This window comes from Penaeus chinensis, chromosome 43 (assembly GCF_019202785.1).
Source record: "Penaeus chinensis breed Huanghai No. 1 chromosome 43, ASM1920278v2, whole genome shotgun sequence".
Classification (NCBI taxonomy): domain Eukaryota; kingdom Metazoa; phylum Arthropoda; class Malacostraca; order Decapoda; family Penaeidae; genus Penaeus; species Penaeus chinensis.
This window is the reverse complement of record NC_061861.1, coordinates 11,512,207-11,529,706: the sequence shown is the minus strand read 5'-3', so window position 1 is coordinate 11,529,706 and position 17,500 is coordinate 11,512,207. Positions and strand designations below refer to the sequence as shown.

Below are 17,500 nucleotides of genomic sequence, written 5' to 3'. Positions count from 1 at the left end.
AAAACACAGCAAGAAAATCGAAAAACAAAAACACAAATGAATACAAAACATATTTAGGAAAATAATGATAATGATGATCATACTGTGGATATTCCCCTCTTTATGTTTTTCTTTACACTATAGAGTATGGTTGTCATCTAAAGAAAACAAATGTGAACTTAAACACTACGTTGTTCCTTAAAGATAGAGGAGAACATCGCTTTCATATATAATACGACCCTGTACTCATTGTACTTAGCATGTGTATACGAATGGAATCAGGCGTACATAGAGAGACAGCCGTGCACTTAGGCCGGTCATCAAATTCATTATAGTACGTGATATAATGTATTTTCACTGATTCTTAACTTTATTGAATGCAATACTGAAATAGGCAAGTAGATTGATGTGTTGAGATGCATACATATGTAAATATGCATGTAATGTACGTGTGTGTGTGTGTGTGTGTGTGTGTGTGTGTGTGTGTGTGTGTGTGTGTGTGTGTGTGTGTGTGTGTGTGTGTGTGAGTGTGTGTGTGTGTGTGTGTGTGTGTGTGTGTGTGTGTGTGTGTGTGTGTGTGTGTGTGTGTGTGTGCGTGTGCGTGTGCGTGTGCGTGTGCGTGTGCGTGTGCGTGTGCGTGTGCGTGTGCGTGTGCGTGTGCGTGTGCGTGTGATGGATAGAATGGACTCTCAGCTATGTACAATATGAGATGCGCGGTTCCAACGGAATGACTATTTATCAAAAGAGATTTTTGCTCTCCAAAACGCACTCCTGCGATATAAAACTATAAATCTGCGTACCCTAATTTCTAAAGAAAGAAAAAATATAATAAAATTGAACGTAAGTAACGCTTCTATTTTTCCTGGGTTTCACAAGATTTTCACTAAAATAGTAAAGAAGATAATATACACTCAGCGCTTTTTACCATGCAGTTTCACTAGCAGCATCCAAATATTAACCTACAGTATATTTGGTCCCAAGCGACATTCCTTTTCTTTTTCAGGAACGTCTTTGTACCTCGTGGTTAAATCTAAGGCATTACAGGACTCTCCTTTAACCCCTTCACTGGCACACTCACTAAAAAGTTATTTTCCAAACACACTTCGCTACATCTCTATACCAGACACAAACGCATTAATGTGAAGAGAATTGAATGAAACAGTGTAACAGAATCATCGTTCTTCAATAAAACCAGCGAGAAACGATATCAAGTGTTATTCATTGTCCACCCGAAGGGCAGTCTTGCCTCATTCGAAACATCTCCGAGTTAGTGAATATTAATGAGGTTCCGTTTCACTTCCCTCGGCGTCTTCAGACGGCGCCGCGAAGACCGAGACTGTCGGCAGCTCGGGCGAGTGGACGATGACGCACGTCGTCGACACTGTGGCCAACGACTTTGGCGTGGACGACGCCGCAGGCAAAGGCGTCCCGGCCTCGATCTCCTCGCTGGAGGACGACGACGACGAAAAAGATGCGCCAAGGAAAGGCGGAAGTCTCCTTGGCGACATGAAACTCGAGGGCCGCTTGTTGTGGCTCGACGTCGCTGAATGCGGCTCGAGTCCCAAGCCCGGCGTGGAGACGGACGCCTTCAGCTTCTCTGTCAGGAATGGGATGTCGAGTTCCTCCAGTAGAGAGGATAGCCTAAGCTTGTAGATGAGTCTGGGAGAGCCCGGGTTCAGGGGTCTGCGACGAGGACCTGGCTTCTGCAGCCTCGTCTGACGAAGGAGGAGGAGGTGTAGGCGTCGGGGATGACCCATTTTCGACTCTATTGGCGGGTGTCTCCGCCTCTGCCGTCTCAGTGGGCGACCCGGGTTCATCGCGGGGAAATCCAAGCGACGCCGTGGCCTGCTGTGCCGGAGATGCCCTTCCAGGAAGCGCGGGCGGCGGCGGCGTGTTTGAGGGCGGCCCGGGGCGAGGAGAGGCCAGGTTCGGCGGGCTGGACTCACACCTCAGGGGAAGGGCAAGAGAGGACAGGGCTGGTGACCTGACCTGTCGAGGCGTGGTATTGGCAGTCAGTAATGAAAGTGCGTGACGAGTTGCTTTTGGAATGCGAATTTGAGGCCCGACCCGTGCGCTTGCTCCGACGGGTACAAAATAACTTCCGGTAGGCCGTGCGGTAGTTGCGGTTGGTCACGGCGTACACGAAGGGATTCACGACGGCGGAGGCCCAGGCGAGCACGGAGGCCAGCACGTGCAGGGAGGGCACGGCAACCTGCGGCAACAAGAACAACAAACCGTTAGGACCCATCATCAAAAAAGTTATGATTGATCTTGATATTCATAGAATAAGGATAATGATAAGGAGAAACTATTAAAAACAGTGATGATTATAATCATGAGTTCGTGTTTCCAGCGTTGTCACTGAGAGCGACTTACGTCATCGTCGGCGACGTTGACGATCATGAGCGGCAGGAAGGAGACTAGGAAGCAGAGGAAGATGGTCAGCATCATCCTGGTGAGCCGCAGGTCCTCCTTGCGGGCCATCTGGGCACCGTACGCAGACGAGTTTGTCTTGGCGCCCGGCGTGGAACTGTTGGCACTGTGGGCGGCGAGGTTCAGGCGTGACTGGCGGACCTGGGGAAGGGAGGGAGTCGGTGAGATTTATATTTGAATTTAATGGGTGTGGCTAATGCATGTCCGCGCCGTTATATGGCGGCGGCGCTAGATGCGAATTATGCAAGATTTATGGCCACTCATGGCACACAACTACACGAAAACCATCTTTGGCCCAACCAACCTTGTAGTAGATGGCCGAGTAGCAGCCGATGATGGCGATCATCGGGAGGAGGAAGCCGAAGAGGAACAGGAACTTCTTGGGCGAGGAGCCGTTGTTCTTGAGGATGGTGCAGGAGAAGGAGGGGGGGTCCAGACCCAGCTTCCCCCAGACGCCGGCTAGCGGGGGCACCATCATTCCGAAGGAGAAGAGCCACACGAAGGCGATCATCAGCCCGATGTAGCGGCGGCGGTACACGCGGTCGTAGAGGCCGTGGTGCGCGATGAGGATGTACCTACGGGAGGCAAAGGGGAGGCACTGAGTGGGGAGGGACCTCGAATGAGGAAGGAAGGTTGTCCTCTCTCTCTCTCTCTCTCTCTCTCTCTCTCTCTCTCTCTCTCTCTCTCTCTCTCTCTCTCTCTCTCTCTCTCTCTCTCTCTCTCTCTCTCTCTCTCTCTCTCTCTCTCTCTCTCTCTCTCTCTCTCTAACTACCTACCTTCCTACCAAACTGTCTCTCTTCCTTTATCGAATCACGTTTACTTGAAAATACTTATTTAAATGCTTCAAGATAAGTCTTTTGCATAATAGTAATCAACGGATTTTGTCGTTACCTGTTGATGGTGATGGCGACCATGTTGAGGAGTGACGCCGCTACGTTGCCGTAGAAGAAGAACGGGAAGATCTTACAGAGTGCGTCTCCGAGCACCCAGGCTTCATGGATGTACCTAGGAGACGGGAAGGAGGAAGAGGTTATTCAACGAAAGGGCAATCATTTCCAGTGTTCATCTATATCTATCTGCCTGTTTATCTTTATAAACTGTTTAGGCCTACTGCATAGATTTTAGACTTACTAGTCGACAATTTAATTCATGTCAGTTCATCTACAGAGATTAACACTTGGATTTCATTAATTAAATCTGAAATGATACCCCGGCTCATGACAATATCAAAAGGTTGTTGTTTACCTGGAGGCGGTGAGGGGAAGGTTGATGGAGCAGAAGAGCAAGTCCGAGACGCACAGGCTGATGACAAAGGCGGTGGTGGCGTGAACTCTTAACTTGACACTCCTGCTGAGGGCGATGATGGTCACTAAATTACCTGAAATAAAGAGGAAAGAAGTCGTTACAAAGAGTGGTGTTGAGAGAAGACTTCCGGTGAAGAGATTCAGACAAATAAATACAAACTTAGGATATACCAAGGACATTATCTTGCTTATTGACACAATTTAATACGGTTGGAGCCCGTGTTGAGACGATGGAAAGATCAGTAGCTCAATTTTGTGTATGACTGACAATTTGTCACTCGCAGGCAAGTTGCGTCGCCTCGCCTCGCCTCGATAAATAACTACATCCGTCATCAAGAACGAAACTAAACAACGTAACTAAAGCTGCTGACTAGGTGTTATCAAGAAGTATCAGTGACCAATAATTGTAACTGCAGCAGTGAGTACTGCAAAACAACTAAATGTGTGTCATCATTAACTGTCTATCGTCATCAGTGACTAATTGCAACTACGAAGAACCAATTAAGGGCTAATTAACCACGACAACTACATCCAAACAGAACAACAATCCCAGCGCTATCAACCTATCAGCGTGCATCCGGCATCCGGCGGACCCGACCCGGAGCCCTAGGCAGCCGACTCCTTCGGATAAGTGTTTAACTCGAGACAATTTCCGGCTGACAGCCGACGTCCGGGCCTCAGAGACAACGCCCGTCGAGGAAGCGTCTTGCGGCCCTCGAGGATGACAGCTTCCGGAGATGGATTGGCTTCGTCTCCCTCGCCCCTCTCCTCGTCCCAGCATCCGGCACTGGGATGCTCCCCTCGGCCCTCTGGCTCGACGGGGGTGGAGAGGGAGAGGAGGGTGGAGGGAAAGGGAAGGGGGGAAGACAATGGGAAGGAGGGGAAGAGAAGAGGGAGGGTAGGTGGAGAAAAGGGGAGGAGGGGGAAGAGGGGAAGAAGATGGGGAGGAGGGGAAGAGGAGGAAGGGGAGAGGAGGAGGAGGAGGAGGAGGAGGAGTCGAGAGGGATAGGAGGGGGAGCGTGTAAGAGAGCAACCAGGGGAGCTTCCCTTATGCCCCCCGCCTGGGCATATCCTACGATCTGTCTCTCTCCGGGACCTTCCGCCATCGGGCTCTGCCAATGGGTCGTGTTGTTTTGCATTTTTTTTTATATTGTTTCTCAGGAAGGTCTATTCTGTGTGCCTCTTAAATATTTTTTGTCTGTTTGTTTGTTTCGCCCCCCCCCCTCTCTCTCTCTCTCTCCCTCTCTCTATCTCTCTCTCTCCCTCTCTCTCTCTCTCTCTCTCTCTCTCTCTCTCTCTCTCTCTCTCTCTCTCTCTCTCTCTCTCTCTCTCTCTCTCTCTCTCTCTCTCTCTCTGCGACGCAAATGAAGGATTTATCATTTCATCAAAATCCAATGATTAGCTTGTCTTTGAAAATAACATGACTGCACGTAATACAGGTTTTGATAACTACTTTCGCTCTCTATAAATCATAATGTATCAAATCGTTACACGTCAAACTACAGGTATAACATGGTAGCTCTGTCATCAGTACCCGAATGAGGCTAGTGATTATCCATGGCAACTGTGCATGGCAACGTGACATGACGTAGAAAAAACCCATGGCAGCCCTCTGGCGGAAGTGCTTATATGCTTGGTCATGAACTGAGGCGATCGAGACAATGCTACATCATTCTCTCTTTAGCCCTTCTCTTCCTTTCTGTGTGTATGTGCATCGTCTGGCTCCCTTCCCTGTCTGTCTGTTGCCTGTCTATCTGATGGTTGTCTGCCAACCCGTCTCTCTCTCTCTCTCTCTCTCTCTCTCTCTCTCTCTCTCTCTCTCTCTCTCTCTCTCTCTCTCTCTCTCTCTCTCTCTCTCTCTCTCTCTCTCTCTCTCTCTCTCGCCTGTCTTTGGAGATATTGCAGAGAATAAATATAGAAACATCAAAACAAAGTGATATATAGATAAATAAAAAGATCAATATATCGATGGTGATGAAAGAAATTCGATAAGGAAATAAACCAAAACGAAAATAAAAAGAAGGAAGAGATGATAGATAAAAAATCGGAAATATTTTACGAACATTAGTTGGAGAATTAGAGGATTTGTGCAACATGAATCATTGCAAAGCCGTGTTTTTTGTATCGTCTCCCTTTACTTAAATATAAAATATTGTATGTGGATCACGTTTGAGACGATGTAATATAAAATAAATCTCATAAGAGCTATCTATTAATTCTGCGTTTATTGTGAGTCCATGTCCTTTAGAAACATAATAATGACAAAGAAAAATAGAAGAAAAAAGTCTCATGCTACGCCCTCTTCCTACTCGTCACACTAAGAGCCCACCCACGACCCTGACCACGCCCATAACAGAAAGCTCTTCCTTCCATATCGCCGTAGCAATGTCATAGCATGGAACTTTGGTTGAAAACACGTAAAAATAATTGCATAGATAAATACACACATTACATACACACACACGCATACTTACATTAACACACACGCTCCTACTCACGCTCGCACTCAACAATGACACACACACACACAGACGCACGCACACATACCTCTACACACACCCACACACACACACACACACACACACACACACACACACGCACCTGCACACACACACACACACGCACCTACAAACACACACACACACACACGCACACACACACACACACACACGCACACGCACACGCACACGCACACGCACACACACACACACACACACACACACACATAAACGCCTGGGACACACACACGAATACTAATAAGATACGGACGAGAAGTTAAGAAATGGTGTCCATGTGTTCTCGAGGCTGCTTCGTTCAGCATACGCTTTGCACATTCTTGCACTCAGTGAAATACCATCTGGTTTTCTGTCATTTAGAGGTTTGTTCGCTTTTTTGTTTGTATTCTAACTTTAGTTGAAACTATAGCATCTGTGCTCTGTGCCTGTCTATTTGCCTCTGTTTATGTCTGTCTGTCGATCTGCTTGTATCTCTCCCTCTCTCCCCTTCCCTCCACCCCTTTCTCTCTCTCACACACACATACTTGCATCTGAAAAGCCGTGCAATTTCTTGAGCATCCAATGAATACTCGAAAAAGTCAAAGAAACCCGATACAAGGAAAACGAAATGAAATCTCAGTAGCTATGTCTTTTTTCGTCCGTAATGCACACACACACACACACACACACACACACACACACACACACACATACACACACACACACACACACACACTCACATAAACATCTCTCTCGCTAACTTGCTGTCTATCTGTCTGTCTATCAGTCGCTTATCATCTCTTTGTCTGCCTGTCGTCAATCTATCTTTCTGTATGTTTCTATCTCTCTCTCTAACAATAAAAAGTCACAGGATACAAAAAAAAAAAAAAAAAAAAAACCGACTTGCTCTCTATCTGTCTGTCTATCAGCCGCTTATCATCTCTGCCGGTCGTCAATCTGTCTGTCTCATGATACAAAAAAAAAAAAAAAAAAAAAAAAAAAAACGAAAGACCCAGTATCCCTAAGTTTCTTCGTCCATAACTCAGGCACTCCACACAAGACAGGGAGTCAACTGGTCTACAACAGACAAACAAAAACACATCATCCGTCATACTCACATCGCAGGCCATGATTGCTTTTGTTATTGTTTGCGGATACATCCCCAACAAAAAAAGGAAAATAGTGAAAAAGAATAAGTGCGGATCTATGCACAACGGAGCGAAAAGACCATAGAGTGAGTCATGGAGAGAGAATGGAAGAGTTGATCTCAGCATATGAACGGGTTTGTTAATTTTATTAATCTATTTATGATTATGATAATAGTGTGGAGATTTTGGCTGCAGTGTGTAAAGTATCTGCAGAGTACATAAACAAAACAGGTTTCAGGTTATGTATGCGCATTGATGTACAGTATCCTCGAAACATACAAGCACACTAGGGTGAGTACATAACCATATGTAGCTAGCTAGATAGACGGAGATACAGAGAGATATTGAATAAATCGACAGATAGCTACAGAGGACGAGGAGAGGGTGCATATATAAACACACACACACAAACACACACACACACACATATACATATATACATATATATATAGATAGATAGATAGATATAAATTAGATAGATAGATATAAATAGATAGATAGATAGATATAAATAGATAGATAGATAGATAGATATAAATAGATAGATAGATAGATAGATATAAATAGATAGATAGATAAATAGATATAAATAGATAAATAGATAAAGGCAGATAAAAAGACGAGAGTGGTAGATTAAGACAGAGAGCTTGATAAATAAACAAATAGACAGATAAATATGTAGATACAGATAAATCTCATAACATGGCTGATAGACAGATAGGTAGACAAACAGGCAGACAGATAGTTAGATGGCGAGAGAGCGAGATTCATAGACGACTAGAAATACTTTGAGTAGTGCGTGTGAGGATGAAAGAACTGGTTAAACCATGTGTCTGTGTGTGGTGCGTGTGTGTGTTTCTCGTTCCCCAAATGGCAGTAGTATTTTGAGTGAAATCATATGGTACAGCATTACGAAGGCCCTCGTTAACTCATTGTGCCAGAGACTGACTCATGACTGATCAGTCACACCGCCATATAATCACACGCAAGATGAAAGTTATGGAATTCAAGAAAATATCGACAAAAACATTAAAAGAAAAAGAAAAGGAAAAACGACAAAAAAGAAAAAAGTTCCAAGAAAGACGAATGACTAATTAGTGTTAATGAAGGGGGGGTAATCACTGCCAGAAGTGGGTCGCAAATTCTCACCAACTCTCGACTAGGGAAGGTATGACGTCACATTTGCCACAGATTGCCATCCCAGCTGATAACATATCGCACAGATACCTACTTCACTTCGTACTATCACCTACTTAGTTTTCGATAAGTTATCACTGCTGTTCGTGTACGTGTGCACGTGTGTGGGGGCCGTTAATATGCGTTTATTATTCACTTCATGTACGCAGACATGAATCGATTCTACTTCGTGCATGAATCTGTTTGCTTTATGCCTATAGAAGTGCTAAGCATTTCTGAACAAGTGTCTCAAATATAAGTGAAGTATTTTATACATTCAGACAAAAAGAGATTCCGAGGAAGCAATGCTAATTGATCACTTTTTGCACCTTTATCTATTCGATTTCCTTTAGTAGGTCACCTGTGTGCGACTGTATGTGTGCCCACCTGTGTGCAACTGTATGTGTGCCCACCTGTGTGCGACTGTATGTGTGCCCGTATGCATGTATGAGTGGATGTGATAGGTCTTGCCAGGCTCTCTCCAGCCTCCAGCGATACTGCTAAGTGCCGCATGATACACACTGCCCCGCTGGCACTGCCACCCTTGTACTATCGGCACACTCAGCATCTGCCAGCCACACCTCGCACACCGAAGCACCTGCATGCATCACACGGCCAACAGCACTCCACCGTTAACCATTGTAAGCGGGCCACGTACTCTGCCATTAGTTTTCATGAGGTCTATTGCCTTCTCTGTCATTAAGTCATAAGATATACACCATCTCGCGTGAACGAAGTCTCAGTGTGTCATCATTCATATAAAGAGGACAAACAAATATGCGATGATGTATCGTTGTCTTGTAACAGACAATCTGTGGCAAGCAAACCAAAAAAAGAAGAAATAAAAAAAGAAATGGACAACAGACGAAAATAAATAAAAAAGGAGAGAAAAAGTCCAGACTAGTTTGGCGAGAATCTCCCTACACCCCCCAAAAAGAGTGGCATAATGAACAAGTACACTTGTTAAGCATGAGCGACCATCATCTTGCTGACGTCTATTTTCAGACTAAATATTATGGCATACCATTGTGTGTGTCATGAATTTTCAGGCGATGTATGAGAGGCGTTTCATTCCTGGACACAAACACCATCAACCAAGTGAAGCATAAATAGTTCATTTGTTGCTTTGAGAATCTACAGTAAAGTTTCAAAAAGAGAAGAGCAAAAAAATTAAAATGCTTTTCAGTGCCTGAAAAAGCGATGAATCTCTGTTCATGAAACACGCACAGCCACAAGTCCCCGGCGACAACTGTATGTGAGAAGAGTCTGTGAATCGAACCATATTAGAAGCAAAAGGTCAGTCAGTAAGGCGAAGGGCACAACACCACAGCAAAGAGTCTATGCCCAAACTATAGCCCTGTCTGTTCATGCATCCGGCGGAGGAGGAGAAAAAGATGACAAAGTATGGCGCAAACTCAAAATAATAACAGAGCACATTGTGCCCCTTTAAGCTATGAAGGATAGGCAGTGGGAGGCCGTGTTCGTTGGTTCGCTCGTTGTCCGAATATGAAAGAGAATAGGTGTTTTTGCTTGGGCGTTTGGGCTCGATCTTCACGTTTGCGTTCAGCTCGTGTTTGGTTAGAGGTTTTCACGTGTTTGCTTTATTGGCGCTGGAGTCGCTTATCTCGTGGGTGTTTGTTTGCGGAGTCGTCAATAACACCTTTGTAGTCGGACGAGATTGGAGTAAAATGGATGCGGACGCGTCATGATGCTTCGTTGGTTGATCCGACTCTCGATGTGTATACTTAGCCTCAAATCATTCCTAAGGATTTGCGTGTTGATTTTACCCAACGGAAAAAACACACACAAGCAAAGCAAAAGAATAATAAGGAAGGGGCACATATGGCATCTAAATTTGTATCCTAGTTTGACGTTCCTAACCACGGCAAGAAGTATTTTCGCCCCCTCCCTTCCCTACAACAGGAATTTCTCCATTCTACTAAATGAATGGCTGCACGAACAGTGACTACATGACACTAAAGTTATTTAACACCGGGAAAGAGGTGTAGAGAGGGAGAGGGACAGAGAGAGGATGGGGGAGTGTGTGTGGTGCGGGAAGGCTAGGAGTGGCAGAGGGGCCTTAGGAGGGGGAAGGAGTGTCCATTGGACCTGCCCTCAACTCTGACACTAGCCAGGTGATCCTTTACGCCCGGTCCCCCCCTCCCACCCTGTCCCACTTACTCCACCCCTTCTCTACACCCTTTTGCCCGCGGAAAGGGGGGAGGGAGGAACATGGCGGAGGGTGAAAATAACCAGGGAAGTGATATGAACAAGCAAAAGGGGAGAGAATCACTCAAAGACTACCAGAGACAAGCCGAGGCGTGACTTGTTAGTAGGACAGGAAGTCTTGTTGGTCCACGGGTCTGAGGGTCGGCCGGTGCGGAAAGGGAAGTACTGTTAGGTATGCTTAGACACGCGCTGCTTTACGCGCATAATAATACACGCATTCATACATTAAAACAGGTACAAAATAGGTAGTGATAACCCATAATGTAGATGAATAAGTAAAAAAAGGAATATAAAATTCCTAATTCCGATGTCCCCAAGCTAAAAAGTAGAATATATATAAAAATATTAAGTAATATAAAAAATCCTTGTTTGTATTTCCTCGCTCTCTGTAGTCTGTTGAGCTGCGTTCCCTGCGCCCTGCTCTTTATTACAACTTGCTATTAAGCCTTGGAGACTAGCTTTATCAGCCGACATTCCCTGAGTAATCAAGATTCAATAATCCAGACCTGCTACGTCATCAGAACTTCCCCGAGGCTTATCGGGCCAATCCTGACTGAGCATGTATGACTTCACGCATACACCACACACATTAACAAAACACACAACTACATACATACAAATAAACAAACACCACCTTACAAAATATACAGGCACATAAATTGCATGTCCACACATATATACATTTAAACAAACACACTTTATAATATATACAAACACCTAAAGAACACATAAACAAAGCACACGTCAACATAAATACCATTAAACTAACACATCTTACAGACTATACAAGCAGACAAAAAACGCAGACACAAACACACACAATCATCCCGGACCTCTAATATGACTTTCTAATAATCACTAAAAGAAAATAAAGACATGTAGGTCTCCCCTTCCTTCCTCAAAAAAGGTGGGAGGGGGATTTCTAACAACCCACTAAAAGGTTAACATAACGTTTTTAACTGTTACAGTTACAGCGGTTAGTTTGTTGTTAATTCTCCGGTACGAGAATTAGGGGAAGGGGGAAGGGAGGGGTGAAGCAAGAGGGAGGGGGATGGGGGGGGATGTGGTGTGGAAAGAGAGAAGGGGAGGAAGGGGCCAAAGGAAGGGAAGAGGGGTGGCGAGGAGACGGGAAAGGGACGGGGAGGAGGGGATAGAATGGGGTCGAGAAGAGGAAAAGCATAAGGGGGAGTGGATAGGAAGAGAGCTAGAGGAAAAGGGCGTGGCAAGGGAAAAGAGGACGGTGAGGGTGAAGGGGAGTAGAGGTGGTGATAAGGAAAGGGGAAATGACGAGAGAAGGAAGGAGAGGAGGGTGAATAATGGGGAAGAAGAAAAACAATATGGAAGTTGGAGAAGACAAGGAAAGATGTGAGAAGGAAATTGAAAAGGAAAGGGGGAGAAGGAGAAAGGATGAAATAATGAGAGAGAAAAAAAAAAGAGATGGGTGAAAGAGAGCAATAAATAAATAAATAAATAAACATGAAAAGAGACTGAGGAGACAAAAAGAAGGGTGAACGGAAGGGTGAGATAAGAGTGAGATAAAGAGCCGGTGTGAGAGAGAGATATTAAATGTGAGATTAAACAGAATATTGAATAACCGGAGAAGAGGGAGAGAGAGAGAGAGAGAGAGAGAGAGAGAGAGAGAGAGAGAGAGAGAGAGAGAGAGAGAGAGAGAGAGAGAGAGAGAGAGAGAGAGAGAGAGCGCGCAAGCACTGTACCTCGTGTCTTTCTTCGCAACGTTGCAAAGAAGCCAAGATCCCTGATGAAACTAATTAAATATTCATAGAGTTTCTGCAGCGTCGGCGGAGGTGAAGGGAGAGATCTGAGTTAACACCCCCCCCCTCCATCGTAAGCTGGGCGCATGGCTCTCTTCAACGCCCTTACCCCTCGCTTTCCCCTCGTCCCCCTCTCCCCCCCCCTCTTTTTCTCGTTCTTTCTCTCCCGCCAAATTTCCGTCCCTTTTGCTTTCCCCCTTTCCCTCCTTCTTTATCCCTTATCTCTCTTCGCCATCTCCTTCTCTCTATCCCTTCCCTTTCCCCTTCCTGTACCTCGTTTTCCTGTTGTAGTTTTTTTCTCACTCTCTTCCATTCTCCCTGCGTTCTCAACATTTCTAACGTTACTATCCCTCTTCCCCTTACTCTCCCCTCGATCTCCTCCCCTTTTCTCCCCTCACCCCCCCCACCTTCGGCTCTAACAACTGGCTCTTTATATTGCTGCTGGAGGAGGAGGGTGGGGCTAAAGGGGGGTGAGGGGGGAGGGAGGCTAAAAGGAGGGGCAGGGAGGGGGTGGGCGGAGGGCTTGAGGAAGTGGTAGTGGTTGAAGGAGGAGGAGGAGGAGGAGGAGGAGGAGGAGGAGGAGGAGGAGGAGGAGGAGGAGGAGGAGGAGGAGGAGGAGGAGGAGGATGATGAGGATGATGATGATGATGATGATGATGATGATGATGATGATGATGATGATGATGATGATGATGATGATGATGATGATGAGGATGATGATGATGAGGAGGAGGAGGTGGAAGAAGGAAGATGTGGAATAGGAAGAGAAGAAGAAGAAGAAGAAGAAGAAACAGAAGAACAAAAAAGAGAAGGGAAGGAGAATGAGAACAAGGGAACAGGAGGGGTGGAGGAGAGGAAAGAAGAGAAAGAGTTAATACAGTGAAGACAGGGCTGAGGACGGGAAGAGAAAAGAGAGAATGAGAAAGATGAAGAAGAGAATGAGGAGGAGGGAGGGGTAGCGAAAGATGAGGGGGTTAGCGAGGGCGACTGGCAAACCGAATACTACAGAGGAACACATACACGATAAATATAGACTCACGACCCTATCCCTGAATAGATGAAATGCTCTTGATATCAAATACGGGAAAATCAACGCGTACCATAAAGCGATCAGATCCCTCGGTAAGTGATTCGGTGGCATTCATCCCTCGTATAAACACTGAAATCTGCGGCCAAACAGACACGCACGCCGAAGGGAAGCAGATCTGAACGAGTCTTTGTCGAGCGAGAGGAGATGCCTCCAGCCCTCGCCGTCGACCAAATGAACCCCTTATCTCCTCCCCTCTCCTCTCCTCCCATGAAGTCCCCCCCTCACTCCTCCTACGACCTCCCCCCCCCCCTCCCACACACGGGTCGTACTCTCCCCGCCACGATCTCACGTTACAACTACACGTCCACTTGTTCTCCATGACTCGCTACTCCAAATCACCCTCCCTTTCTCCCTTTTCTTTCCTTCTCTCTTCTTTCTCTTTTTCTCCCTCATTTAATCCCCCTTTTTATGTCCTTAAATGAAAAGCATTAACCCACAATAAATTCTCCGTTCTCAAAAGCCGACATCCAGGGGTTGGATTCTCGGTAACACCGGATTCTCCTTCGTCTGCGTCTGTGGCGAGGCGAAACACGTCTAGCCGGCGGCGTTTAGGCAGCGAGGTCCTGGTGGAGGTGGAGGCTGCAAGAGCGAGCGCCAGAGTGCCTCAGAGTGCCAGACGGAAGTGCCACGAGCGTGAGTGGAGATGCATGACGTAAGCTACACTTTCCCCGCATATCTTCGATGAAACTCAGTGATAACGTTACCGTGAATTTGGTTCTATTTGACCTTTATCCACACATACCCATACTCACTCACTCTCTCTCTCACACACACACACACACACACACACACACACACTCACACTCACACTCACACTCACACTCACACTCACACTCACACTCACACTCACACTCACACTCACACACACACACACTCACACTCACACTCACACTCACACTCACACTCACACTCACACACACACACTCACGCTCACACTGACACTCACACTGACACTCACACTGACACTCACACTGACACTCACACTGACACTGACACTGACACTGACACTGACACTCACACTCACACTGACACTCACACTGACACTCACACTGACACTCACACTGACACTCACACTGACACTCACACTGACACTCACACTGACACTCACACTCGCACTCGCACTCGCACTCGCACTCGCACTCACACTCACACTCACACACACACGATAGATAGATACATAGATGGACAAACTGATATAGAGACAGACAATTAGAAAGAGAGACAGACAGACAACGAGACAGAAAATGGACAGATGGACTAACAACAAATAATATTATACATGAATTTAAAAAATCCTGAAATAAACAGGTAGAGAGAGAGAAACAGATGTAAACACATTGCCATACATATTTACACGAAAGAACGACCTTCTATGGGATCTTGGGGGGTCGTTCGGGTCACCATGACAGGCGAGGGGAAACAGGTGGGGAACTGCAAGTGCCGCTGGCGTATGGAAAAGGGGAGACGGGAAAGGGCAGAGGGAGAAGGGGAGAAGGAGATGGGGAAGAGGAAAAGAGTAGAAAGTAAAAAAGGGAAGGAAAGATGGGGGGAAGGGATGGGGTAATGCGAAAGAAGGAGTAAGGAAAGGAAAAAAGTAGGTACAAAGACGTTAAAAAAGTGAACAAAAAACCTTGTTCCTCGGGAACGCAAAGCACCGACCGCCCTCGTTTCCCCTATCCCCTCCTTCCCACCGTCGTGATTGGCCTCCCTTCCCCTTCCCACTTACACCCCTCACCCCCCTTTTTCCCTCAACGTCCTTTCCTCTCATCCTCCCTTCTCTTCCCTTTACCTTTCTATTCTTCTCTCTCCCTACCTCCCCTTTTTTGTGCAGTATCAGTCTCTTTCTCTTTCTCTCTCCTCCACTTGGCTCTCCCCCCTCCTCCTCTTCCCCTCTACCCCTCTCTGCACCCTCCCCTCCCCCTCTCTCCTTTCCCCTCCCCCCTCCCTCTTGACCCGGAGATGGAGCGAAGCTGAATACCTTCGGTGTTCTTGCACTTGCAAGTCAACACAATATCGTCATTGTGGTTTAAATGACAGGTAGGGAGGAAGGGGATATAGACAGGGCTGCCACAGTTACGGACACACAAACCCATACACATACGCCCTCAGACCCACACTTAACACAAACAAACACACACATACACCCCCGGGCACATACTTACAACACACAAACAGTCTCTCTCTCTCTCTCTCTCTCTCTCTCTCTCTCTCTCTCTCTCTCTCTCTCTCTCTCTCTCTCTCTCTCTCTCTCTCTCACACACACACACACACACACACACACACACACACACACACACACACACACACACACACTCACACACAAACATGTACATACACCTACTACACATATCCATACACATTCACTGTACACATTAACACGCATGCGCACGTTATGTATACCAAGTGTTGTATTAACCTAGTCTAAAACCTTGATTGAAGCGAAGCCTTTAGACGAAGGCATTTATCAGCGCAACCAAAAGGTCAAAACAGATAATCAAAAGCTATAATGAAGTTGTGCAATGAGATAAATTCGTTAATAAGGAAATAATGATGGTAAACCTTCCATAGTGTGGGCTAAATTAACTAAACCATCGCATCTAAACTGAACCTAACACCTAACTGAATATAACGTGACTGACCTGAATACAAAACCTAACCTAACCCCGCCGAAAAATAATTTTACCTAAACTGTAAAGAACTAAAACTACCTGTTCTAGACATAATGACGAGGAAATGAAACCTGAGAACCAGAGACGATTGCCATGATCAGGAAAAAAGAAAAGAAAAGGGATTGTTTTCAGTCGTTATAGAAATTCTTAAACATCTAAAGTTCATTCATATCAACGTATTTAACATGCCAGTGAGATGACACAAGAGAAGTGTGACTTGTCTTAGCAGATACGTTGAAGCGTAGACAGAGACAGAAACAGATGCATCTCTAATATCATAAGTGATATGTAAATAGAAAAGAACAAGATAAAAACGAGAGGAGAGAGAGAGAGAGAGAGAGAGAGAGAGAGAGAGAGAGAGAGAGAGAGAGAGAGAGAGAGAGAGAGAGAGAGAGAGAGAGAGAGAGAGAGAGAGAGAGAGAGAGACGAAGAGAGAAAAGTGAAATGAAAGACGGAACAAAAAGCAAATAAACGGAATCCAGCCTCCTCCTCCTATATGAAGCCTCAATATCTCCACTTTCGCCCCCCCTCCCCCCACCCCTCCACCGAGAAGGAAAGCGAGACACCGTTCCAGGCGCCGCCGCTCGGGCTGGGCGGCCGTGTCACCGGAGAAACTGTCACATGACCTCTCCTCTCCTCCCCCTCACCCCTTCATCCCTCCAACCTCCCACCTGCTCCTCCTACCATTACCCCTTCTCCCTTCACCCTCCCACCTCCACCTCCCCCCGTCCCCGCCCAGGTCACGTTACACGCCCCAACTAATTTGTTTGTCCATTAGCCAGGCCGCTCTAACGACAAAGCAGGCTTGATGAGTATTGACAGTAATGAAGCGTTGCCGTAACAGTTACATGCAAGAAGACGCATCAGTTCTAAGTGACATAAACAAGTCGAGGACATTCCAGGGGAGGAAACGAGTCTACAGAGGGAATATCTATACGTATGTGTATAGATAGCTTCACCTTCTAGCCTCTTTGTACATCCAGCAACTGGTTGCCAACCTCCGGACCGGAGATGGTACTTGATAATATAATAAAATGTGTATAAACAGCTGTAATCTACCCCGGGGTGCAGATTTATATACACCGAAAAGGATACGCTGGAGAATAATAAACAAACAAATGATGGCTCAGAAAAAGAGCAGAAAATGTAACGAAGGCGAGGAGAGGGGAAGAAGGAGAAATAGATGAATAAAGGGGAGATTGGGA

The 17,500-nt window shown here is 46.1% G+C and overlaps 1 protein-coding gene across 1 annotated transcript in view; it reads right to left on the bottom strand.

Annotated features, from left to right (window-relative positions):
• Positions 1 to 557: 557 nt before the first annotated feature.
• The window catches only part of LOC125048226 (protein trapped in endoderm-1-like), a 35,884-nt gene continuing 18,941 nt past the window's right edge, over positions 558 to 17,500 (bottom strand). Inside the window, exons 2-6 of the mRNA XM_047646802.1 lie at positions 3,658 to 3,790; positions 3,304 to 3,417; positions 2,717 to 2,987; positions 2,356 to 2,553; positions 558 to 2,191 (exon numbers count right to left, since the gene is read on the bottom strand). Coding sequence (XP_047502758.1) covers positions 1,922 to 2,191; positions 2,356 to 2,553; positions 2,717 to 2,987; positions 3,304 to 3,417; positions 3,658 to 3,790 — 986 coding nt within the window. The 3' untranslated portion in view covers positions 558 to 1,921. The remainder of the gene's footprint in view (positions 2,192 to 2,355; positions 2,554 to 2,716; positions 2,988 to 3,303; positions 3,418 to 3,657; positions 3,791 to 17,500) is intronic.